The sequence below is a fragment of the Callorhinus ursinus genome, unplaced genomic scaffold (assembly GCF_003265705.2).
Source record: "Callorhinus ursinus isolate GAN/ISIS: 27379988/994484 unplaced genomic scaffold, GSC_fseal_2.0 scaffold17, whole genome shotgun sequence".
NCBI lineage: Eukaryota > Metazoa > Chordata > Mammalia > Carnivora > Otariidae > Callorhinus > Callorhinus ursinus.
Window position 1 is genome coordinate 1,673,883 of NW_027397079.1, and position 26,522 is coordinate 1,700,404.

General features: G+C 49.4%; 1 protein-coding gene across 9 annotated transcripts in view; it reads left to right on the forward strand.

Annotated features, from left to right (window-relative positions):
* Positions 1-26,522, forward strand: part of ARHGEF10 (Rho guanine nucleotide exchange factor 10) — a 102,909-nt gene that overhangs the window by 25,502 nt on the left and 50,885 nt on the right. For 6 of the 9 annotated variants that reach the window (XM_073902245.1, XM_073902250.1, XM_073902251.1 and 3 more), the window contains 8 exons: positions 2,451-2,570; positions 3,219-3,506; positions 5,945-6,008; positions 8,359-8,435; positions 10,825-10,881; positions 16,505-16,668; positions 21,380-21,494; positions 24,679-24,785. In XM_073902245.1, the coding sequence (XP_073758346.1) occupies positions 2,451-2,570; positions 3,219-3,506; positions 5,945-6,008; positions 8,359-8,435; positions 10,825-10,881; positions 16,505-16,668; positions 21,380-21,494; positions 24,679-24,785 (992 nt within the window). Of the gene's footprint in view, positions 1-2,450; positions 2,571-3,218; positions 3,507-5,944; positions 6,009-6,050; positions 6,645-7,644; positions 8,436-10,824; positions 10,882-16,504; positions 16,669-18,684; positions 18,802-21,379; positions 21,495-24,678; positions 24,786-26,522 lie in introns of those variants that run through there. The other 3 variants (XM_025886307.2, XM_073902252.1, XM_073902253.1) reach the window with 3 other exon arrangements.

A 26,522-nucleotide genomic window follows, 5' to 3' on the forward strand; every position in this document is an offset into this window, starting at 1 on the left:
CAAATTACTGAATAAACTTCAAAATAATTTTAATGGTTTCAGTAGTATTTCACTGTATAAATGTGTCGTAATGTGGGAAATCTGTATTCTGTTATAAGATGTTAGGTATTCTAATGATCTCTGATTATTTCCTGAAGGTAGACAGTTCATGGTAGAGTTTCTGAGATGAAGGAGATACAAAATTAGAAGGCTGTGGTGAATACTGGCAACCTACCATCCAGAGGGTCACTGATGCACACTCTTATCAGAATTACATGTTTTAGAAACGTCTTTTTTTTTGAACCTTTTCTTGATTCCATTTCAGTATTTGCCACTGTCATGCTTTTAGCATAAATTGGGCTGAAGTTGTCCCAGAATGCTGCTTGGGGTCCCACGTGTGCCGTGGACGTGGCTGTCCCGGCTGAGAAGCCCCTCCTGCCTGCCCCGTCGCAGGGATGAGCCTGAACTCTCCATTACTCATTGCTGATAAAAAAAAAAGTGCTTCTTTAGAAGGACCTGTTAGAATGTATTGCTGTTTCCGAAGATTCAAGGAAAAAATAAACACCTGGTACTTAAAACCAGTTTTTCTTTTTGGACCATCAGAGGTTCGTCTAGACAGCGAGGCCCCAGCTGGAAAGACAGTTTCTAGACTGACTCCAGCATTGATACACGTCTGTCAACTTCCCTCCCTAGAAATTACTCCACCTCTAAACCCCCAATTCTGACTGTCCCGCCCCCCAGTCACCCCCCGGCTCATGAACTGCTGGAGGCCGTGGAACGTTGTCTCTGTAGCCTGCTCGGCACCTGCGCTGCTTGGCTCTTGCTGACCCAGGCCCTGGCCTGGGATCGAGGGGTGCTCGGGGGGTTCTGAGCAGAGCTGGAGGGGCAGAGACCACCCACCATTGTGCTGGGACAGCCCCGCCTGGCCTCATCCCACACCCACCCTGACCCCGGGGATGGAACCCCCTTACCACCCTCTCCGAGGCCCAGGCCATCCCAGGAACCCACCTGGACCCCAGCCCCGGGGGCAGAGCAGGGAAGGGGGGCCCTGCAGCCTCAGCATAGGGGTGTGGAGGGCAGGGTCCCTGATGTCTCCATTACCTCACCCCTAAGAAACACCACTCTGAGGCTGGCCTCTGATCCTGTTTACGCGCCTTCAGTTCTAAGATAACTGCATTCAAATCCCTCCGTTTCCCGAAGGTGCCTTTTGAAACCAGCTGTTTGGCTAGCGAGTCGGAGTGGAACCATCTGGAAGGGAACCGGCCTGGGGCAGTGGGTGCCTGTCCCAGCAGATCCCTCCACAGCCTCCGTAGGACTCTGGAGCTCTTTGTGCCTCGAGCCCCTCTGAGCAGGTGCCCCCAAACCCGGGAGCTGCCTCCTGTGGCCCGTCACCCTAGGGCCTGGTGGTCTGCTGGCAAAGTGAGCGATTTTGGCTCATGCTAACCTTCAGGTCATGTCTCTCAGCAGATCATTTTTTTTCCTCTCCTTAGTGCCCATTATTTCATAAGGGAGCCACCCTAGATACCTGTAGGGTCTGAGGTCCCTCAGTCCTGCGAGAGGGGCCCCTCCCGTGAGCGTGCGGGAACATAACCTTAACTGACCAGAGCTTCTCCCTAGAAAGTGACTGGTTTGTTGTGATATTTTGTGATTTGTCTGAGCACAGTCACCAGCAGGGAGTTTTGCACTGGTAGATAAGGGTCTTCAATTCTTCTAATCCCTTCTAATTTTGTATCTCCTTCATCTCACAAACTCTACCATGAACTGTCTACCTTCAGGAAATAATCAGAGATCATTAGAATACCTAACGTCTTATAATAGAAGAGGGGGTTTTCCATGTTCTGACTTTATGCCCTCGTGTTGGGGTGCAGTGAGGCAGAAGAGGCTCCTCCCTCCCGTGCTCTCCCCTGCATGTCGTCCTCTGTCCCATGCCCCAGCTCCCTAGCCTGGGCCTGTGACCTCTCACGGGATGACCGGGCATCTGTCCATCTGCCCCCCACTTTGTGAGCCAAGCATGGGGGGGTATGGGCCTCATCTCTGTGGACAAGTCCCCAGATGGCCCGTCTCAGACGCCCCTCCTCATGCCAACCTGAGGCCCCCTTGGTGATGTCCGTGAGTCCGAGCACCCTCCGCGCTGTTCCACACACAACCTCACCCAGGGACCTGGGGCAGGAGGGGCCCGGAGGTGGGCCTGGCGTGGGCAGCGGTCACGATGTCCCCTACCTTTGGGTGGCGATGTGCTTTGCCGGTCAGATGGCGTGGATGGAACCCCACGGGGCTGGGGACCCGTGGGGCGTGAGCCACGTCCGTTCCATATTGAAGTTGAACTTTCTATCGTGGGCTCCCCTGTTTCCGGATTTTCCCTTCATCTTCCCCCTTTTCCCCTCCCCCCCCCCCCCCAGACGTCCTTTGTTGCTGAAAGTGAGCGCTTGTGTCTGTCCTGCTGGCCTAACTGGTGTTCTTTCAACCTGCAGACAACGCGGTGACATATGGCAATGAGGAGGACGAGGGGGAGCAGTTCGACTTTGACAGCGGAGACGAGATCCCAGAGGCAGATCGGCAGGCTGTGGGCGCAGACGCCACCTCCGGCTCAGGTGGGTCCCCCGCGGCCACCAGCCCACGCGGCGCACGGCCCCCTCGCTCTGACAGCCAGTGGGGGTGGGAGGCACCATCGGCCTCCAGGAGCGGACGTTCCTGACCTGTCTGTGATGTGAACCGAATGGCGGATTTGAATTGGCTGACTTTCCTTTATTTCTGCTTCCCCTCCGTGTGTGTTGGAGGTGGTGGGTGTCGTCGATACCTAATGAACACGGCCCCCCAGTCTCGGCGGATGCCGTGAGGCAGTTCCAGAACTAACACTGTGGGATGAATTAGGTCCACGTTAGCTCTTGGAGGTGGGGTCGTCTGCTGGGATTCCCCAACCAGGAGGGGCGCGCACCTGGTGTGTCTTCGGCCCTCACAGCAGCCTCTCCGCGTCGTTAGCAGCTCCCTGAGTTCAGGCAGCTTCTCACCCTGCTCATCTCGGTGCAGAGGCCCCGGGTGCCCCACCTCCCGCCACGGGCTGCCTCGCCCCTCTGATGCCCCAGAGGCAGGGGCTTCCCTCAGAACCCCCAGATGGGGGCATTTCCTGGGTGCCCTGGGGTTGCATGGGCCCCAGGGGGCTCACCACCTCCTCCTCACCCCCGACCCAGGAGGGCCGGTCGGCAGTGGCCCCCCGTTGATGCGTCCGTGTTTGCCTCCAGGAGGTGAAGTTGGGATGGGAGCAGACACAGACGCCCCGGCAGAACCCACCACCCATGAGGTCCCAACGAGAGTCAACCCCTACTCCGTCATCGACATCACGCCCTTCCAGGAAGAGCAGTCCCCGCCCGCAGACCCGGGCCCTGAGGACGACAGCATGAGCCTGCCTGTGCCCAGTGGGTACTCGGTGCCCGTTCCCTGCGGCTACGCCGTGCCCTGCAACCTGCCACTGCTCCTGCCGGCCTACTCCAGCCCCGTCGTCATCCGTGCCACGTCCCTGCACGGGGAAGGTGCGCCTCCTCCCTGCACATCACAGGCGATAGACATCTTGTTCGTAAGACCAGTGGTGCCTGGTGTTCAGTTAGTCGCCAGAGTGGACCAGACACAGGTGCCGGTGCAGCTGTTCCCGGCTGAGGCCATGGGCACCTGCAACCCCATGCTGCGGGCCCAGGCGTCTGGGGGCTGCCGAGAGCACGACACTGTCCCCCCCTTAGCGAAGCGCCGTGAGTTCTACTCAGGACGGACCCCGTGAACGCGGCCCTGCTGAGTTTTCTCCCTGCCTGACCTCTGTGCTGTGTGTGCCAGGACACGCCACGGGGCGAAGTGGGGGCGAGAGGCCCCTGACCCAGAGTCGTAACTCTGACTACATGAGATTTCAGGAAAACGGGTTCTTTCCCTCCCACTTAATCACAAGGGAGACAAAAAGTGTTTAAAGAAAATCTTGAATTTATATTGGGAAAACCACACGAGGTTCTCAGGGTGGATGTTTCCCCATATGTTTTCCTGTGGTAATTGGCAGTAATCTTGGAAATTTACCACGATCAACAATGCTGTTCGTATTTTGTAACCCAAAGAGTAAGAATGATCTAAAAATAAGGAAGTAGATTATGCAGTTAAAAAAAGATTAAGGAACGCATTCTTATATTAAAGTAATTTGCTTATTTTCAGATCATTTGGTTATTTTTAATCAACGTTATTTTTAAGTAATTCAGTATAGTTATAAACCACTGGCCTATTTTTGTGCTGTCATCCTAGACCTATTAATAAAACCCTATCATAGTGAACACTACTGTAAGGCCCCAGATCCAGGAACACGGGTCTATGTTTGTCTCTTGAGCCTTTAAAGACAAACAGGCACTGGCGTCTTTGCTGGGGTCATGAGGAAAGCCTGGAGTACGGTGTGAGGCTGGCGTCCAAGGCCTGGACCTGCGCTGGTGGCCTGCCATGTGCTGACCAGCTTCTTTGCACCTTGTGGTTCTCCCGTGGACATGGCGGGCCTCTTGGCTCTACAAGGGCAAGGCTGCCCAGCACGGAGGCCGCCCCACCTGGAACACGACCCTCAGATACAGGAACCGCCAGAACCCCTTCTCTTCCCCACTGCCCAAGACCTGTTTTGAAAAAAAGATTCCAAGATTCCCCTTCTGTTCGTTAGTGGTCCTCCAATGGCCAGAAACTCATGGTGCTCTGCTCCTTAGCACGAGCTTCCAGATCTTTCCAGAACAATAAGAGATGAGCAGCTGGTGTTGCCAGAGAGAGAACTTCTGAGTACGGTCATCCTCTCCTGACCTCCCCTTATCAAAGGTCTTGTGTCTGAGCAGACAGTAAATCGGGGTGCATCTCCTTTCTTGAAAGGGGGAGCCCAGAGAAAGAAAGTGTTGTTTTGGGCAGGCAGTCGAGACGAGGCCTGGGTGGTATGCATTCAGGGATGGGGAGTGGTGCCCTTGACCCAGCTGCAGGGAAAATCTCACGGTGTGAAGTGTGCTTGCTGCCGATTCATGTCCTTTCTTCAACGACTTTGTCGAATAGCTTTGTCTTTTTGGGAGGCCCCGTCGATCATTCTTTAGGGCAGTGTGATGTGGCAGGAAGAGCAGTCTTTGGAAGGGGGCAGGTTTGAGTTCAAATGCTGGCCCTGCCCCTGACCTGACATGTGGTCCTTGGCAGATGCCTACCGTTGAGTGGCCTTGAGAATGCAATGAGTTCGTGTCTCTATGGTCTCCGCTGCACTGCCAGGGAGCTCCCCACTACTGCGGAAGGGTATTTGTTGGTATTTAGCGGGATCAGGGGACCATTTTTGTGGGTGAAATCTCCCAGCTTTCGTGGACAGTAACACACAATGGATTCTTCCTTAAAGGCTTTTTATGGACAGTTCCCCAGTGTAGCCATTACCAACCGGTCTTTGGTTGAGCATGTGGCCTGTTGTCCTGAGCTCATCACCCTCTCGTTGAACCAAACCCAGAGGTGGGAGAACAGCCATCGGCCGGGACACACGTGACGGACTTTGTGAGCGTGTGTGAGTGTGCACACACGTGTGTGTGTATGCGTGTATGAGTATATGAAAGGCTGGTTGTCAGGTATCATGAACATAACTCTTTATCCCTTGAGAATCTTTGGGGGCTGCCATTTAGACACTTTCCAATAAATCACAATTGTAAATTTCCATGAAAAAGTTAAGAATGAGAGAAATAGGTTTGTCCCTCTAGCTTGCTTTCCTTGGGTCACCATTTTAATTCCAGCTATTTTAGAGGATCTTTGGATATTGTTTTTACTGTCATCCTATTTTACATACATCTTACCTAAAACCTGAAAAAACTCTAAATCTATCAACTAATCATTTTTATGCTAAGCTTATCATTGAAAAAAATATAAAACCATTTTAAGGCTAAAAATCCACTTCCTAAATACTTTTCCCTAAGACTAAAACCGTGTGAATTTTTTTCTTTCCTCACAGAAACACAAGAGGTAACAGAAGACGGTCAGTTTAATTCTTTAAGTTCTGAGGATCCAACGAACAGGTATCTCTATTTTTCCCACGTGCTCTGAGTTCATGACCCTTCCCTGAGATGTGGAACACAGTGATACGAGGTGCTGGCCTGCCCGCCCTCAGTGCTGAGAGGTGGTGACCGACCAGGCATGTCCCCAGCCCAAGACCCTCCCTTCCCAGGCCCTGGACAGCTCTGTCTTCTGTACCCTCATGGGTGCTCTGGAAAACAAGGACTCTGCAAGGTGTTCATCTTGTTCTGTGGAAAGACAGGCCATCTGAAGGCACAGGCAGGTAGACCAGGGAAGACACAGCCCTCCTCAGGCTCCGTGTAGCTGACGCTCCATGTGCTTTAGCATCGTAGAGGGTCTCAGAATCCTGTGGTGGCAGGTGGGGGGGGGGTTCAGTGTGTCTAACCCACCTTTCATCCAGAATCCTCCAAACTGATTTGATTGTAGATCTTTCTTTCATGCCACTTGCCTTCAAAAATGCTATGTCACCTGCTTGAGATGCCCAGGAAAATCCCATCTTCCAGGCGAACTGCTACTTCCATTCCAGAACCATGCCTACATGTCTCATTTCATTCTTCCAGAACTCTGTGAGCACACCTGCATTAAAACTGATTGCTATGTGCTCTCGCTGTTATTTCCTGTGCCCCTTCTGCTGCTGGGTAAGAATTTTACGAAGTTAAAGACCAGGTTTACCAAGGGTTGTAGCATGGTATGTGTGCCTGTGTGTTGATACTGGGCAGCCGTATTGAGGTATAATCCACACACCACGCCTGTTTCAAGTGTACTGCCCTGTGGGTTTTGGTGCATTGCATCATGTTTTAAAATTGTTTTTAAAATTTATAGTTAAAATCTATATAACAGAAAATTTAGCCATTTTAGCCGTTCTAAGTATAACGTGTAGTGACAGCTTGTGCATTTACATGTATTGTATAACCATCACTACTATTTACTTTCAGAATTTTTCATCTTCTCAAACAGAAACTGTCCATTCTGTGGTAATCTAGCATTCCCGGCACAGCCCCAGAGAATCTCTTCTCTGCGTTCCATCTCTGCGAGCTTGCCTACTCTAGCTAACTCATATAATTGGAATCCTGGTAGTTGTCCTTTTGTGTCTGGCTTATTTCACTTTGCGTCATGTTTGCAAGGCTCCCCCATGTTGTAGGATGTGTCGGGATTGCCTTCCTCTTCAAGCCTGAATAATAATCCTTTGTGAGTCCATATTGACCTCTCGATGGGCACTTGGGTGGTCTCCACCTTCGGGCTCTTGTGAATAAGGCTGCTGGGAATTGCCGGCGTACAGCATCTGAGTCCTTGCTCCCTACCCCTTTGGCTCTAACCTCGGAGTGGTACTGCTGGATCTTGTGGTGAGGCTATATTTAACTTTTTGAGGACCAGCACACTGTCTTCCACAGGGGCTGTGCCATTCTACATTCCCATCAGCAATGTACAAGTTCTGATTTCTTCGTAAGATCACCAAACTTATTTTCCATTTTTAAAGATTATAGGTGGTGAAGGCCCGTCAGTCACTCTGGTGTGACTTTCTGCCTGGCACCATGTGTGACGCCTAACAGACCCTTAAGAAGGTCTGGTGGAGAACTGGAAGCCAGTTCAGGTCTTCCCGAGCAGGGACTTCATGTCTTCTTGTATTTGTCATGCCAGGTCCTGTGCCATGCTTTCAGTGGGCCTTCAAAAGCATCGTAAATAGCAGGGAATGGAAGCTTGAACTTGGGCTCTGTGTTGAGAAGCCGCAGCTGGGTGTTAAATTGGGAACGTGCAGATTAGACCTGCTGAATGAGGGGGCAGAAGCCTCCTGCACGTGTCTGCTGGTGGCTCCCTCAGCCTCCCGGTGACCGATTTGGGGGAGTGAACACCCCAGGGTGACTTTGATGGAAGGCACAGTTCCGGTACCCCCACACAAAGGCAGCCTGGTCACCAGACCTATCCCGTATGCATCCCAGGACCAGGGCAGGTGAGCAGTGAGCCGGGGGAGGGTGTCCTCTGCCCCTGTAGATACAGAGCAAGGTCACCAGACCTGTCACTTACTAGATGAGAGTGGAGCAGAGATCACTAGCTTTTCAAAAGCTTAACTCTTAAGTGTTGATTTCACAGGGTGCCCTGAATGTATGGTGGGAATCCCGGGCTTCGGTCCTTCTACACAGGTCCAGACTGTGGATGTGAGCAGGCTTGTCATACTGTAAAACGCATGGGCAGCAGTTCAGAAGACACGGTGCTCAGCTCAGAACATCCATCATCATATCTGGGGAAAACATGAAATGTGCATACGGTGAAGCAGATACACCCTTTGGGGACCTCCAGCGGTCTCATGACAGGAAGCATTCCACTGTTGTGATTTTGTGGTTTGTTTTCTCCTAGTGACGACCGGGTGCACAAGGAGGACAGTGCGCTCGCTCGGTGGGTTGCGGACCCAGCCAACACTGCGTGGATGGAGAGTAGGTACCGCACGCCCCCGGGAACCTGGCGGGGCCATCCCAGGATCCTCGCCGGGCTCTGTGTGGATGCCACCCCGGGGTGGGGGGGGGCGTGGCGTGTGTTTTTGTCAGGTTCTGCTGATTATTCTCATGTCCCGTTCAGATCGAACACTTTAGAAACGTATTCATTTACCTCACGTACAGACCAGGGCTGACTGTGTCACTGCTGTCCCCTGTACTCTCTGTAGCCCTTCTTTTAGATCCCTTTGGAACATCTCTGCTCACCCCATCCTAGCACGTATTTGTTCCTCATTGTTTCTTCCTCATACGGTGTTTGGGTTTTGTCATGATAGTCCTCTATTTGGGGAACTGATGCTTTGACCCAGGCCCATAGTCAGCAAGTCACCACTGAGACATCAACCAGGTATTTTTCCTTGGGATTCTCACAAAGATGCTTTTTCATGTTAAAATTTTGCAAAGGGGGTGGGTGGCTGGTTAAGCCAGCCCACTGTCCAGATGGCATACCAGATCTTCTGTTCCACGTGTGGTTTAGAAAGCTGAGCTATTTTTAACCAGATTTGATTTTTAATTTTTAAAGAAAAGTAAGATGGCTTTTCTAATTACCTCTTTATTATCCACTGGCTCACTGATTTCTGTATAATTATTTTACGTGATTGACTTCCAAGAAAGAATCATCTTAACTGTCTCCTAATTATTAAATTATCTCCTGGAATGTGTCATTCTGGATTTTATTATGACCTTGTCAAGCAAGGAACTTAGCATAAGTAGATGATTCTGCCAGGGGGCTGCTAAATTGGGAGCATTACGGGATGAAATTAACATTTTCCAATTCTCTAGAAAATTTATTTCCAAAGTAAAATTTGTCTGACTTTCCCCCATTACTTGTTTTATTATGTAAGTGGCAGTTAATTAGAATAACGCACAGGTTAGGGGTGGTGACCCCTACCACAGTAAAAAATCTGGGTATAACTTTTGACTCCCCAAAAACTTAACCACTAATAGCCTCCTGTTGACCGGAAGCCTTCCGGATCACATACACAGTCAACTAACCCATATTTTATGTATGTGTTATATACTGCATTCTTACAGTAAAGTAATCTAGAGAAAAGAAAATGAGGGGCGCCTGGGTGGCTCAGATGGTTAAGTGTCTGCCTTCGGCTCAGGTCATGATCCCAGGGTCCTGGGATCGAGTCCCGCATCGGGCTCCCTGCTCCTTGGGAGCCTGCTTCTCCCTCTGCTTCTCTCTCTCTCTCTCTCTGTCTCTCATGAATAAATAAATAAATAAATAAAATCTTTAAAAAAAAAAAAAAGAAAAGAAAATGATATTAGAAAAATCATAAATACGTGAAAATACATTTGCAGTATGTACTGCAGACATCAAAGACGAATCTGCACGTAAGTGGGCTTGTGCAGTTCACAGCTGTGGTTTTCAGGGGTCCACAGACGAGCATCCCTCGCTCTATCTAACAGGAGTAGACATGTTCGTCGTGGTTGCAGTCAATATTGTAACAAGGAAGCAGACATCTGTCACGTGGGGGCTTGACAGCAGCAAGAGAATGAGGAGCGATCCGAATTCCCCCCCCCCCCCCCCGGTAATGTAACAGTGGCTCAGTGTCAGAGGAAGAGTTCAGTGTATTTACCTCATTTTCTTGTTGCTTAGTCACCAGTGACTTTGTAGTGTGGTTGATTTCGATGTGAGGCCTCAACTCTTACAAATACTTAAATGCATTTCTGTTTTCACCACTGCTCTTAAACATGACCTTCTCAGACAGTATACCCTGAGGAGTTTGCCCGTGGAGGATCTTCACTTTTTCTTAAGAAAACTTGTTCCATTTCAGAGGACGTGAATGTTCCACATTATACAGTGGGAGAGATTTTATCCCAGCAGGTGAACATTCTCACCCTCGCCTAAGCCTACTTTTCCTATCCACTGGTTCAGAGTACCATGGAATAATGGGTTTATTTTCCCAGGTTCCTTTTAATATGGCCCCACTTGAGCTTTCCCTTTATTTGGAAACTATGTACACCACCTTTGTATTTTTTGCATATTGGAACACATTAACTTCATAAACTTAAAAATACTTATAAAGAGCCACATGGAGATGCATAGGTGAACACAAAATAATGGACTAAATTGACCTAGAAACCACAAAACTCCCTGTTGGAGAGATTTCACAGCTGGTTCATGTAGAGTGTCATGCTTCAATCCCAAGAAAACATCCTGTCCCAAAAGTAATGCTTATGCTTTGGTAAGGTATCACGAATTAGCCCTTACAAACTAATTTTTTGAATAATTGTAGCATCATAGGAGACTGTGGTCCTAAAAACAACATAAATTATACTTGGCTGGTGTTGGTCGGTTTTTAACATTTCCCTCTTTTTATTCCAGATCCAGAAGAAGCCATTTATGATGACGTGCCAAGAGAAAATTCAGACTCTGAACCAGGTTTGAATTGTTTGTAATTGAGTTTTAGAGGATTCGGTTTATCAGTGTTTCCTTCTGGGTGTAAAAAATGACTAGTTAGTGTGCACACAATCCCTAATACACAGCTTATATGTTTTATGTTCGTGGTTTGTATATTGTGTAGCGTCTCATTGATATCACGGGGTGGAATATTGGTCTGTGCACATAGGTGTGTGTGGTTGTATTATAGCACTTGAATGAATCTAAACAAGCATTGATTAATATAAAGAAGCAGAAAGAGTTAAAGATGTGAAAAATATGAATGGAAAGGTAAAAAAGTGGAAGCTGTAAGTACCAGCATATATATAATAAATGATTTAAATGAGAAAATAGAAGAAGGAAGTACTAATACTTTTCCAGAATTAAAGAATGATGTAAGTTCTCAGATTATAGAAATACAAAATCAAAGCAGGCTCAAGCCTGAATCCATAGCACATACACTTGAAACCGCTGAGCACAACGCAGTCCACTAATACCAAAACACAGGTGTTTAAAAAGAGGGAGACAAAGGCAATATCAGATAAGGATTGGGGAGATTTACCACTCAGACTCTAAAATCTATTTCACGTTGCATTTCAAGGAAAAGGGTACTGAACCTAATAGGCTGCAGGAAGAACAGAGAGCAAATAATGACTTTGTGAATGAATCTAAGCAAGCATTGATTGAGGCGGCACTAACAGTATTGTTTGATTTCACAAGTGTGACTGCAGGGTGGGGCTGAGGCCCTAGACAGTTGCACCTGGCATCTGGGGGGTGGTTGACCCTCCGTGTCTAATGTCTGTGTATTTTTCAGGAAAAGGATATAAATAATGATTGTGTGTTTTTTCCTGTGATAGGTTGGCTCTGCATTTATGGGCAACCACTAAAAGAATAGAAATAGATTATTTAACTTCCAACCCAGTAGAGAAAAACCCAATCTGGGTGGAAGAAGCAAGAAAATGTAAAATAAGAAAGTTTGGCAAATAATATGAAAAAAGATGGCAAAATTAGTCCAAGTATATTTCTATATAGTAAATATAAACTGAGTCCAATTGCCCATAAAAGAAATTCTCAGGTTGGGTAAAATAACAGAGCTAGGCATATATTTTTATGAGAGCTATATAAGGATACAAAACATTTGTAAGTAAATGGATGGAAAAAGAAATATGAGGCCAATTCCAACCAAAATATAGCCAGTATTACTCTAATATATTGAATGTTAGGCTATAAAATATTAGGCATAGAGTCCTTCACAAGAGAGAACTGTGACAGTTCTAAACTTGTGTGCACCTAACAAGACAGTCTCCAGATATATAGAGCAAAATATGACTGAGATATAATCAGCAATAGTTGAGTACATAATTGGAGTGGGAGTTTTTTTTTTTAATTTTTATTATGTTATGTTAGTCACCATACAATACATCATTAGTTTTTGATGTAGTGATCCACGATCCATTGTTTTCGTACAACACCCAGTGCTCCATGCAGTACGTGCCCTCCTTAATACCCATCACCGGGCTAACCCATCCCCCACCCCCTCCCCTCTAGAACCCTCAGTTTGTTTCTCGGAGTCCATCGTCTCTCATGGTTCATCTCTCCCTCCGGTGTCCCCCCCCTTCATTTTTCCCTTCCTTCTCCTAATATTCTCCAGGCTGTTCCTTATGTTCCACAAACAAGTGAAACCATGTGATAATTGACTTTCTGTGCTTGACTTATTTCACTGAGCATCATCTCCTCCAGTCCCATCCATGTTGATATAGAAGTTGGGTATTCATCCTTTCTGACGGCTGAGTAATATTCCATTGTATATATGGACCACATCTTCTTCATCCATCATCTGTTGAAGGGCATCTCGGCTCTTTCCACAGTTTGGTTATTGTGGACATTGCTGCTGTGAACATTGGGGTGCATATGGCCCTTCTTTTCACTACATCTGTGTCTTTGGGGTAAATACCCAGGAGTACAATTGCTGGGTCATAGGGTAGCTCTATTTTTAAATTTTTGAGGCACCTCCACACTGTTTTCCAAAGTGGCTGTACCAACTTGCATTCCCACCAACACTGTAAGAGGGTTCCCCTTTCTCCACAACCTCTCCAGCATTTGTTGTTTCTTTCCCTGTCCATTTTTGCTATTCTGACTGGTGTAAGGTGGTATCTCAATATGGTTTTGATTTGAATTTCCCTGATGGCTGATGATGATGAACATTTTTTCATGTGTCTTTTAGCCATCTGTATGTCTTCAGAGAAGTGTCTTTTCATGTCTTCTGCCCATTTTTTGATTTGATTATTTGTTTTTTGGGTGTTGAGTTTGAGAAGTTCTTTATAGATCTTGGATACTAGCCCTTTATCTGTAGTGTCATTTGCAAAGGAGTGGGAGTTTTTAAGAAAGCTCCTTCCACGGTCATAGATTCTGGATGTAAAATTAGTAAACTGCAGAAGAACACAGTATACAATCAACCTAAAGACCATATATAGAACCCTGCAGCTAATAGTTTCAGAATGTACTTCTTTTCAAACATATGGAATATTTATAAAAATTATATAGCATTTCTCGAAGCAAATATTAACAAATGCCAAAGAATTAGTATTCAGGCCTCATTCCCTTGATTTTAAAAAAAATCAATAAAAGGAACATTTGAGTATTAAAAAATAATACTAATACCTAGCTCTTAGACAAGGCTGAAAGGAGAATGGAAATTAGGAATATTTTGACTTGAATAATAATGAAAACATAACATAAATTCTTATGGGATAGATTTACAATAATTATAGACACAGTGGCATTTGTTAATAAAAGAAGATGGAAAAATAATGAGCCAGCATCCAACTCAGTTATATTAATGAATAGCGGAGTAAACTGAGAAAATAGAAGGAAATAAAAATGGTAACAGTAAAAGTGATAAACAAAACAAAGAAACAATGGAAAGTATCAACAGAACCAAAGAGCAGTTCTCTAAAAATAATACGAAAATAGAGAAGCCTCTGGTAGTGTTGGGAAGAAAGGATATTATTGGGAGGAGACAGAAGGAAGGAGGGAAGGAAAAATGGATCAGGAGCAAGAAACTGCAGTAGAAACCCATAAACACTATGAAGGGATTCTAGAAACAACTGGATATCAATCAGCTGAAACACTTGGACTGCATCTGAGGTAGAAAGCATTAATGCATAATGATTCCTGATTTAGAATTAATTGCTTAACTAATGTGCCAGAACGCCCGCTAAGACCAGGGTCCTCAGCTCAGAGTGGCTAAACTGTCAGTGGACAGACAGTCCCTCTGCTCTACACATAGTTCCAGTGGATAGTACAAGGCAGGAGCGGGTAACTCACTTTAGGGTCTTAGGATAAGCTTATAACCCCCTTCCCCAAAGGTGTGATGCTGAACATCGTAATGAAAATGTAAAGAAATAAAATCCAGTAGTATCCCAACAAACAAGCAAAAGCCAACCTTAACCCTTTGGATTTTTCTCAGGAGTTTATGGATCCCTTAATATTAGCAGGTTCTTTTACCATCCTTTCCCCAGGAACAGACTAAAGGACATAAACCTTACACTCATCTCAATAGATACTTAAAATGCACTTGATAAGATTCAATGGCCATTCAGTGTTAAACCCTCATAATAGAAGGAAATGTCCTCAGCCTAATAAAGGACGTGTTCTCATAATCTACATCCAGTGTACTAAATTATAAAGAGTTAAAAGCACTTGGTAATTTATTTATTCCACAATGCGTTTGGACGCTGTTACATACTGAGCACTGATCTAGGTTCAGCTAACAGAGCAGTCCCTGCCCTCAAGATTCCTATACTGAGGGAGACACACTTAACATTTACATCCCTTCATAAATAAAACCGAAGTACGTATGAAGGAATGTGCTTCCAGGTATTTATTTAAATGCATGCATGCTGCAAATAAAGTGGGAATGAAAGACTGGTTTCTGTAAAAAAACAAGCTTGAAATTTATTTTTGGGTAATTTATGCTACCAGGTAGGCCCTTCCCAACCCAGACGGGGTGATCTGAGGCCTCCAACACCAAAACAACAACAAAAGTTCTTCCAGTAGTCTCCCTACCAAAGGTGACAGCCATCCTGGGTAGAGCCAGCGGTGTCCCTGTGAGGACAGTGCCCTGCAGGGTGCTGATGTGTATGGCGTGTATGCTTTCACTCACATATCAGCCAGGACCCTCCCTTGTTAGGATCACAAGGGCTCCTGGTCCCCTCTGGCCCTTTGCTCTTTGCTTGTTAAATGCCTTGGTGGCACAATCATTTTGAAAAAACACTTTAGTTAAAGACCTAGCTAAAGTGCAGATGGTAATACAAACCAGTGGTCTCCTGGCAGGTGTGTTTCCTGGAGAAATTCATGCCTGCTTCAGGGAGACGGGTGCAGGGATGCCCCTCTGCGGCACTCTTTGTAAAGAGCAAAAGATGTGGGGAAACGTAGTGGCTCCACACTTGGGGAAAGGATCCACATATGGCAGTGAATTTATACAATGGAGCATTACACTGCAGTTAAAAATGAATAAATGATGTGTGTATGTATAAATGCACACACACACTTTCAGTCACACACACTCAAAAGCAATGAGCAAAAAACAAGACACACAGAGCTAGGGTGCATATGCCTTTAGATGGATGCACACCTCAGAGGTAAGTGGACACTTTGTACTGTCCTTCGGTGATAATTTAAGCAGAAATTACTCTTAAGTCATTTATACTTGAGAAAGTTCATCTGAAATTTGATGCTCATTTGTTTAACAAGTAATAGAAATCAGAGAGACACTGATATCCTGGAAGTTTGTAGAATGACATTTCATTCTCAGAAAGTCCTGTCACCAGCAGCATGGCACTGAAAATGGGAAACCCATCTGTATTTTTTTGTTCCACTGCATATTTTTTGTATCAGTCAAGGCGTATCACAGGATTACTTTTTGTGAATCTGTGGCCTTGGCATCTATTAGAAAGGAAGCAGATTAATTAATCGGTGATGAATGTCAAGACTTTCTCCTTGCCGTGGGAGTGTCCATAAGGCAGCTCGGCTCAGTGAACTCACTTTTGCAGAATACAGATTATGAAGTAAAAGATGGGAATTAAAGCCTTTGGAAGTTTTAAACGAAAGATCCCTTGTCCGTGTATTTGGTGACATAGACCCGTGTTCTTTACTAATTCTGAAATGACTGATGTGATTAAAACATTTTAAAAGCAGCAATAGGTTATGAGATTTATTAGACCATTGTTAGCACAAAGGCAAAATTTTGTTTCCCGTGAGCTTCCCATGTGTCATATTTGAATGTCTCTCTCATCTATGTATCTATCATCTACTTATCTAATCTGTTTATATTCCCTACATTTATCTTCATGTGGCCAACAAGGTATTTGGTATAATTCTGGTAGATTCTTATAGGCCAGTGGCCCTCAGGATGCACCTGGGGCTGGGGGTTCACCGGTGCTCTGTCCAGCGTGCACATCGCTGCGCCCATCCTGGAGGTGGCGCCCACCACCTTTATCAGGGAGCCTGCCCCCCGAGGTCTGATATGCTTCCAGCCCCCGGCTCTCCATGATACGGTGAAACAAGAAGCATGCACAAGACCATAACTAGCAAATTCTTCATTTTTTATTTCACTTGCCCTCAGATGAGATGATTTACGATGACGTTGAGAATGGAGAGGAAGGTGGGAACAGCTCTTTGGAATACGGCTGGAGCTCCAGTGAATTCGAAAGCTACGAGGAACAGAGTGACTCGGAGTGCAAGAACGGGGTCCCCAGGTCCTTCCTGCGCAGTAGCCACAAGAAGCAAGTATGTGTTCAGTCTGTGTGGGAGACAGCATATCTTCCGGTAGCACGTGAACAGGCCTCTAAAATTTGCACCCCGTAATATTTAAGTGTTCTTGATGATGTTGGCACATAGTGTGAGGAAGGTGTAAGCAGTAGGGAAGGGGTTCCTGATTTGACCTTGTGTGTATAATCATAGCAGGTTGGGAAATTCAGTTTTTACAGACACACTCAGAAGGCCCTCAGTGACCGTTCTCAGCGTTATTTGTGTTTGTGCACAGATAGGCACGACTTCCATGCAGCCTGAGTGGATGGTGTCGAGTCTCTGTGGGACGCAGATGGTGTTGAAGGACAGAGTCCCTGAGCTGCCCAGTTATCCGTCCTGAGTGGAGTGTGTGTGTGCACACCTGTGCGTGAACCCTGAGGTCAAGGTCTGAAGAGGAGCTTCAGAGATCAGGAGTGTGGATTCTAGAACTGGGTGGTGGTTGACTGTGGGACCTAGGAGCGCTTTCGTTGAGCGGATCCTCTTACTGAGATGTGTGGTTTTCCATGGTGCGTGGCTGTGCTATTTGCTCCCGGTTGCTGGGCTCTGGCTATTTGTGAAAGGGGTCATTTGTGCTCACGCTCACCGACGTGTCTGCAGGCTTCATGGGCTTTCTGTGTGAGGCTGAGCATCCCCAGGCCACAGGCACAGGGAGACTGGCCTGTGTGATGGTATGGGCAAATCACCAGCCCCACCTGCACCCAGGGAGCAGAGTGGTGGGGTTTTGGCTCTGGCTCCCATGTGTGTCCAGCTTGCAAGTGGTTACGGGTCACCTAGTGTTCTCATACTCTGGGAACGGGCTTCACAAAGCCCAGAAGACCCTACCCCTTTGTGCAGGTCACCTCAGCACCTCACATCATTACAGCCTTTCCTTGGACCCCTAGCCGGCAGTCAGCACAGCTGAGACTAACTGGCGAGGGAAGCCGTAGTCGGATTGACCCCATGCACCTGCCACGCTGGGCTTACGTTGAGATTGGAGAGCCGTGCGCGGGGGCCTCAGAAGAATGGTTAAAACACTCTTCAGTTTCCTTCTGTTGGTGGGCCGGGTGTCAGGTGCCCACGGACCAGCCACTCCCACACTTACTGAAAGACTGTATTCTTCGCCCTCTGAATGGAACTCCGTTCCCGGGCAGGCTCCCCAAAATGCCGAGTGAGAGGCCGCTTCCCAGTGGGTGAACGGCCCACAGGGTGGCTCACGAGTGCGGGATAATCACCTGGGCACCCTCCTCCCTCCCTTGCCCCAGCTCGGCCGCACCCTGGGGCAGCTGGGAGCGCGGCTGGCAAGACAGGGCCGTGGGAAGGACCGGGCATTCTCGTTTAAGTCAGGATTTAAAAACGGCCTACTGAATGAACACTCTTAAGTTGTTGACTAGTCAACTCAAAAAAACCCAAATTTTTAATGAAAATTTGCTTAAAGTATCTTTTCCTGAGTTGACGTGGGAAGCATTTGCTGGAGAAGCCTTGAGGCCTTGGTTTCCACGTCTGAGATTGTGGGATCACGGTGGACAGCGTTTGGCAGGATTCTCCCCTTCCCCATCCACTGAGACAACCAGCGTTAATGTCAGTTCGGAGGCTTAAAAATGTGTGCTGTCCATTCCCAAATCATGACGCCCTGTATGTAGGGGCAGTCCTGAACTCGGGTATCGTCTGCCTTGGTGCTGACACAAAAGAATAATTTTATACCTTGTTTACTTACATTTTGGATCATCTTAATGATCAAATGCAGGGGAATGGGGTCCTAGCTCCTTTGGTTCCCATAGTCGCTTTAGGCTGGTGTAGAAATGTCTCCAGTCTGGCTCGTCCACAGTTGCCTCCTCGCCCCACGAGTTTGACTTCCTCATTTTTATGTCTCAGGACTTGGTGGGCCAGAACTAGGGGCTCCCCGTGGGGCGTGGGGTCCCCCAGACGCCACCACCGCCATGTCCTCTCAACGTAAGACTGTCTGAAAGTGCCGGAAGGAGCGTCCTTGTGAAAAGATTGTGTCTCTTTATGCTGTAGCTTTCCCATGACCTAACCCGTTTCAAGGAGCACTATGAGAAAAAGATGAGAGCTTTGATGGCAAACACGGTGGGAGCCACAGAGATGCAGCAGCTAAAGCAGAGACATGAACTCAAGGTAGTGTGGTTCATTTTTTGACCAGCTGCGTTGAACGTGCTTATTCAGAGACAGGCCATGCTTTTAAAAGAAGCACCATGGCAACCATGTTGGCCCTTTTTAACCCAACAGTGGTTCTCAAAGTGTGGTCCTGGGCTCCCAGGTGTCCCCAAGGCCCGTGTAGCGCGCTCACATTAGATCTGAGACGCTATTTACCCTCTGTCTCCCTCGTGCGCTCACACGCGGACGCGAGTGTCCCTGAGGCCCCGCTGTGTGGGACCGCAGCCACGGCCTGCAGGATCTGCCATCTTTGAGATGCCGGAGAGATTTCCAGACATGCGCAACCGCACCACCTATCTTGGGGGGAGATACAGTGGTGTTTCATGGATGCGCTACTTGGATAACACAGAACAGGTTTATTATTATTTCTAAATGAATGTTCAGGAAAGTTTGATATTTTTCTCAATTTTAACCCTTCATCCAGTAAACGTAGACCAGTGAAAGCCAGATGAACAGAGCTCGTAGGGCCCTTGGTACTTCTACGAGTATAGAGGGCTCCTGAGACCAGCAAGTTCGAGAACCGCTAGATTTGAACGTGGTGGCGGTCCGTCCTCGTAGAGGTGTTTTAAAAGGGCACTGTCAAGTAACGTTCACGTCCATTAGGTCTCTTGTGCCTCCGACGTTTTGTGATTTGTTTGTATGTGTTAAATAGTGTCTAACTGAAAATAGATGTTCCCTTCCGTTAGAGTCACCTGCTTAATTCCGGGGTGTTCTTGTGCCCTGGGCTTCCCACAGCAGGAGCAAAACTCTGGGAGTCACGTCACTTCCTTCAGCCCAGCCTCTGGCTGGTTCCCGTGCACGAATCTAAGGCAGCAGGTCACACGGGAGTGTCTGGGGCCTGGCGCGATTTTGCAGAGAGCCGTGAGTGCAGTCATTGGTCACGGGGGAGGCGTGAAGGAGGCCAGCTTGGTGGAGGAATTTGGAAGCAGGTGTGTGGCAGGGAGAGCAGCATGCGCTGGGAAGCAGGGAGCCCTGAGACACGGTAAGTAATTAGGGCCAGGCCAAGCAGAGCCCCTTCATCCAGTAAGAAGCAGACAGTAGCGTGGGTCGGGAGCCCTGGCTCCGTCTCCTGGCTGCTGTGTGATCTGGGACAGGCACCACAGCTCCCCAGCACCTGGGTCTTCATCGCTGCTCGAGGACCAGGCGCTTTGCAGGCTGGCCCTCTTTGGTTGTCTCTTTGCAATTCTCTGATTCTCATCTGAGAGACCCTGGTCAGGGTCTGGCTGAAGATCGAGGCTTAGCGGTCCGGCGTGGGCTAAGGCAGATGAGGTCTGGGGAAGCTGGTGGGTCAGGAGACGACGCAGAGGTGCCTTGCAGCAGGCGAGCCTGGGGGGAGGGGCGTGTAGGGTGGAGGCCCCAGCAGTGGCCGGCAGGGGAGATGGCGCATGTGGTGAAGGGCATGTCCCCAGGATGGGGAGGGGGGCACGCAGGACCCAGGAGCTGCGGTGGCTGTGCCCCGTGGACGGACGTTGGAGCAGGGTCCTGGCTAGCGAGCGTGGACGTGGTTTGGGTGCAGCTGGGTGGAGGCCTGGGGGGCTGGAGGATGCACGGGGCCAGCCAGGGCTGCGGTGCCTGTCCGACACCGGCGTGCACCCCCGGGGGGCACCCGGGCCCTGATGATCCGGCCCCGAGACACACCGGCAGGGTTGAAGTCCGTGCGCTGTCAGGGCGGAGTCGGCAGGAGGACCAGGGCGGCAGGCAGTTTGGGGTCCCTTGGACCGGATGCCGGTTTGTCTGGAGCAGGCCATCTGGGGTTTCTCTTTATAAAAGAATCCCTTGGAGCCTGATAGCCAGTACCTCAGACCTTAGAGTTTTCGAGAATAAGGGAGGTAAGAAGCCAAAGCAGGTCGTTGCAGCTCTGAGCCCCAACGGCTGGTGTGTGCGTGTGTGTCCTCGGGCTCTGGGTTCAGGGAACCAGAACCCCTACACGGCGGTCCGGTGGGAAGTGCGGTTCTGGCTCCCCACAGCCTGCAGCGGGGCCCGAGCAGCCCGCGGGCGCCCCTGTAAGCCGTGGACTTGCCCCCCCGGCGATCTCAGGAAGGCAGCTGGGGGGCGCCCCTGTAAGCCGTGGACTTGCCCCCCGGCGATCTCAGGAAGGCAGCTGGGGGGCTGTCGTGCCGTGTCCCGTGTGCGCCCTGTGACCCGGGCCCGCCGCGTAACTGTGTGTGCTCTCGATTCACCGCCTCTGAGGTCTGCAGAGCACTGTGTGTGAGAGCCGTCCCAGGAACGACGGGGACTGACCTTACACGCAGCCGGAGACCCTCGCCTCCCCACCCCCCAGGTCGAGGAAGGGCTGGTTGTTCAAGTGCGCTTTTCTTTCCTTCCTTCCTTCTTTTTTGTTAAACACACAAACACGGCCCAAACCGCACACGCACACGCACACGCACGCGCAACAAGGGAGCCCCCCCCCCCAAACCACAAAGCCAACTTGAGGGCACCTTTTAAGATCAAGCTACTTGACAGTATTCTTTTAAAATGAAAGCAGCAAGTGAAGTTTTATCGACGGTGTCACTTCTCATGTTTCCTGCTCTTCTTACAGATGCAGAAGCTCATGAAAGCCGCCAAGGAGGGTACGAAGGACGGGCTCGAGAAGACAAAGGCCGCCGTGAAGAGAGGCCGCTCTCTCATTCGGACCAGGTCCTTCATGGCTCCAGGTGTGTGACACGGCTCGCAGACCTGTCCGTCACACAGCATGTTGGTGGCGCGGAGTGCAGCTGCGGGCTTGTCACGAGCACCCCCCCCCAGCACCATGCCCGTCGCTGGGGTGTGACGTAGCTGGGCCGCCTGGGTCTCCCCTCCCGGGTGGGGGGAGGGCGTGCTTTCTCAGCTGAGGGCATATGCTCGGACCTGTGCAGTAGCTCAGGGATGGACACGCACACACACAACGGGCAGCAGAAAGTTGAGTGAATTCTCGTGGGTGGTAGACTTCACTTCTCTTTCTGCGGTCTCTCAGCACACTGGCCCTTCGTGAACCCCTGCCCTGGGGGCTTCACCCTCTGTTCTCTCTCCCAAAATCCCCTTGGGTATCTGACCTCAGTCAGTTTGGATTCTCAGCAACTTTATTGTTTTTCTCTTTTTTTAAGGCTTTATTTATTCATTTGTAAGAGAAAGGGGGGGGGGTGGAGACAGAGAGAGAGGGAGAAGCAGGCTCTCTGCCGAGCAGGGGCCCAGACGTGGGACTTGATCCCAGGACCCTGGGTTCATGACCTGATGCTTACCCGACTGAGCCACCCAGGCGCCCCAGCAAGTTTATTCTTGATAAGGCATAATAATGGATGATCTGTTTACAGAGTATAGGTTCTCTTGCGTATATTTATTTCCCAGAAAGACACAGGCTAAGAGGGCTTGTTCTAAGCAGGGATTTTAGGAACGCTTTTGTTGGTGAGGAAAGATCTGGGATGATTCCAGAAGGTTCAGGTTTCCTGAGGCTCTCGGCACAGGGATTCAATGATGAATCTACGTCAGAGAGAGAGGTTGTGTCTGGAGTGCTCCATGTGGACAACAAGCTGTGGACCAAGGGTTATCTGACGTCTGGGAAGATGTCTTCACATGGGTGCATTATTACAAGACAGCTGGCTACCCACATGGTGGCTGGGAGCGTACTTTCCTGGAGTGGGCGCCGGGACCCTGACAGATTCCTTTAAAAACTTGACTTTGTTCTTTGCACAAGTGTTCTGAGAGACGAGCTGGTGCACACGTAGCATTTGCCGATAGCTGTGCCTGGAAAGCACCGTGAAACCACGCTTCCATAAGGAGCAGTCTCGGAGGACGGTGTGTATTGGGTGCTAAAACGAACTAGAGTCTTGTATAAATTCTAGCCCTAGTGAAATCTTCAGCGTCTTGAAACAAGATGCACAAGAGGCTGTCAGGAGCCCCCGTGGGTTACGTGGGAAGGAGACGGCTGGGGTGCGGGGTTCTGATACAGTGTGTGCCCTGACGGGTTACTGGCAGCATGCCAGGCGCCCCCGGGACGAACTGCTTCACGGGGCGTCCGGGCAGGTCTGACAGGTGCCCAGGCTGGGATTTGGGGCCCCACCCCAGACCCTGAACAGGAATCTGCAGGTCAGCAGCCAGCACACAGGATGGGCAGGAAGCCCCAGGCTGGGCGGGGAGGAGGTCTGCGGGGACCCCCAGAGGGGTGCGGCAGTTGGTCAAGTGCCTCCCTGAGCCCAACGACCTTAGTTTCCCAAGCTATAAAATGGGAAGATGGGACTGAATTAGTGGTTCTTAAACCTGGATGTACTCGTGAATGAAGGAGCATTTAACAATTCCCATGTGTGCAGGCTCAGGAGCCCTGCGACTGATCTGTGAAACCCGAGGGGGGGACCTTGGATACCAGAAGGTTCTGTTCTATCTCTTTTTAAGACTTTGTTATTTAAGATCAATTTTAGATTCACAGCAAAACTGAGCAGAAGGCGCAGAGATTTTCCATATATCCCCCTGCCATGCCCCGCCTCCCCAACCCTATAGCATCCCCACCATCTTGGTGCATTTGTTGCCACTGATGAACCCACACGGACACATCATCATCCAGAGTCCACAGTGTACATTTACGTGGTTTCCTTCTCAGTGTGGTGCATTCTGTGGGTTTGGACACAAGTCCAGTGACAGGTACCCACCGTTACAGTACCACACACAGTAGCTTCACGGCCCTAAAAGTCGCCTGTGCTCCTCCTGCTCGTTCCTCCCTTCGCCACAACCCCTGGTAGCCTCTGATCTTGTCACTGTCTATGGTTTTGCTTCCCCAGATTGTCAGAGTTGGAGTCCAACTGTGTGTGGACTTCTCAGACCGGCTTCCTTCACTTAGTCACATGTCCTTAAGGCTCCCCCACGTCTGTTCATGGCTTGAAGGCTTATTTCTTTGTAGCGCTGAACACCATCCCACGTCTGGATGGACTGCAGCTTATGTGTCCATCGCCTACTGCAGGGCATCTTGGTGGCTTCAGGTTTTGGCAATGATGAATCAACTGCTGTAAACATCCATTGCAGGTTGTATGTGGACATAAGTTTTCAACTTCTCTGGGTAAATACGAAGGAGTGTCATTGCTGGATTGTAGGGTAAGAGTGTGTTTACTTTTGTAAGAAAGCACCAAACTGTCCTCCAAAACGTCTGCGCCACTCTGCACCCTGCCAGCTGTGCGTGGGGGCCCCCGATGCTCCACGCTCTCGCAGCACGTGGTGTGGTTAGCGCTCCGGATTTGGGCCGCTCTCATGGGTGTGTAGACACTGGGAGGTTCTTACAAGCTACTCACAAATATTTCTGTGCAGCCAGGCTTTTGGAGATTGGAATTTGAACATCTCTGGGCTCCTGTTACCTAAGAACCCCTTTGCTTTTCTGTTTTCCAGCCATTCTGTGGATTACTTAGCTACAGCCAAGTTTTTAAGGATAAGTTGAGTTTTGGTCTGATGGTAGTTCTGCTTTCCCAGTGAGCAAGGCAGACAGAAAGTCAAGAAATACACTGAGTCTCCACTTAGCTTTCGTCAATTACTGAGTGAGGGTTCTTAGCTGCCCTTCTTTGTTTCTGAATGCGGTATTTTATAGATTAAGAAATTGAAGTATTTAGTTCTGACTTACCAACCAGGTATTGAGAGGACACCTCTGCCTTTTGAAATTAAACGTCCAAGTATTGAAAACTTCAGGTATCGATGGACACTGTGTTCCTCTGGTGGAAAGGATATTTTCTTGTTAAAATTTTCAATTTAATCATGGCCCGGTGGAACGTAAGCACGGAAAATCAAAGTGTCTGCCCGAAGCGTTGATTTTTTTTTCCCCCATGCTGTAATATTATGAATATATCATTTCAAGGTCAAACTAGTGCATTCTGACTTTTCTTTAAGATCACAGACCCTGCCTTGAAGAGGAGCAGAATTTGTTTATTGATGTTGACTGCAAACATCCAGAAGCTGTCCTCACCCCGATGCCCGAAGGTCTATCTCAGCAGCAGGTAGGATGGGGGGCTGTTTCCTGGCGTGGCTGTGTTCCCCCGGCCGAGCGCCTGCCATCCCCCGCTCGCGGCCCCTCTGTGGCCTTGCCGTGGGCTTTCTGGCCCACGTGTGTTTGGGTATCACCCCCGAGTAAGTGTGAGACGTGTGTGGGTGTGATTTATACTGGTTCTTACTGGCAGGGCGACTTTACCTAGAGACACTAGCATGTATGCGGTGCCTCACATGCAGAGTAAAAGATTTCCAACAACTGGTGAAATCAGCGGGATATCAACGAGTTTCTTAGCCTCTGGAAAGAGGTAGCAGAGGGAAAAAAATGCGGTGGTGTCCATTTGATGATCTTTGGGTAAAACAGAAAGAAAGCCTGAGGACCAGAGCTTGGAGTAGGGTTTGGGGCTTTTGGGGGGCCCTGGAGAGTTGTTCTGCATGGGGTCAGCATGACGCATGTCCTGGAGACACACAGCGCTAGGTAGACACGTGTGGAGAGCGGCGTGGCTCGGAACAAGGTGGTGACAGTGCTAAGCTCAGAGTCTGAACAAAGAGCTGAGTTGGGAGGATGCCCAGGGGCCGTTAATTGTTGTCTGCAAACTAGGAAGCTCAAGTTTCACGGGAGTTGAAGGGGGGGCCCACGCAGCAGGGCTGACAGGACGAGGAAGCGTGTCTGTGGGCCATGGCTGATCTGTGAGCGTGTCGGGAATGAAGGAGGACATGCCGACGGGCGTGCGGGGTGTCTTTAAGTGCTCGCATATCCCTCCATGTCCGCGCGCACGTCCCACGGAGGATGCTGCGGCTCCGAGGAGGCCGATGATGGGAGTGGCGCCCTGCCCTGGGCACAGTAGGGCCCGACGCCTGAGCCAAGTCTCTGATCCCCAAACCTAAAATCCCAAATCCTAAGTCAGTTAGTTGGATGGCCCGTAAATGCTCTGCACCGTCCGGTGCTCCCTGGGCACGTGCTGCTGTGATCCCTGTGGGGCGCGGTGCTGGCTGTCCCGGGCCGTGGCTCACCCGCCGCTCTCCAGCCCCACCAGTTGGAGAAAGGGCCTTGAGTTCTCGAAAACACCCTTGATGTTCCTTTGAGGTCTCTCTACCTGCGTCCCTCCTGCCCCACTCCTGTGCGGCCTGGGGCTCTGTCCACTAATGGGGTCTCCGTGCTCATTCCTGGGGGGACACAGTGTGACGTGGACCTGGGTCCCCTTGTCTGAGGACGTGGTGCTGGGGGAAGCAGGGCCCTCCCTCCTAGCGAGCGCAGGCGGGACACTGTGACGTCGTAGGGGACAGCTGTGTAGAGGACGTGGGACCTGACCTCTCAGAGTCCTCTCAGGGCTGCTACAAATGCCTGTGATTTCCTGGGTTTGACCCCAGATCTTCTGCCTGAGGAGACGTGCAGCCTCTGGGAATCTGAATTCGGGAAAAAGGATGGCGGAGATGGGCCCTCTGCTAGTCTGGGGAGTGACTGGGTTGTGGGGTCTAGCCTTCCTCGTGGAGCGAGGGGTGAGCGCCCAGACTCCTGACCACGAATGGGGCCAGGTGGCTGGCAGCCTCACGAGGGCCTCTTTTAACCCCAGAGCCTTCTGTACTCTTTATCTGCCCTAGAAGCACTGGTTTTTATCTTAATTTTGTGAATTTGAATGGTCCTTTTTGTGGAGAGAGTCGCTCCCTTGTCAGTCACAGAGCTCTGGAATGTTCTGCACTGTGGAAAATGCCGTCTCCACCCGCTGGGTGGAGTTGTGGTTCCTGTC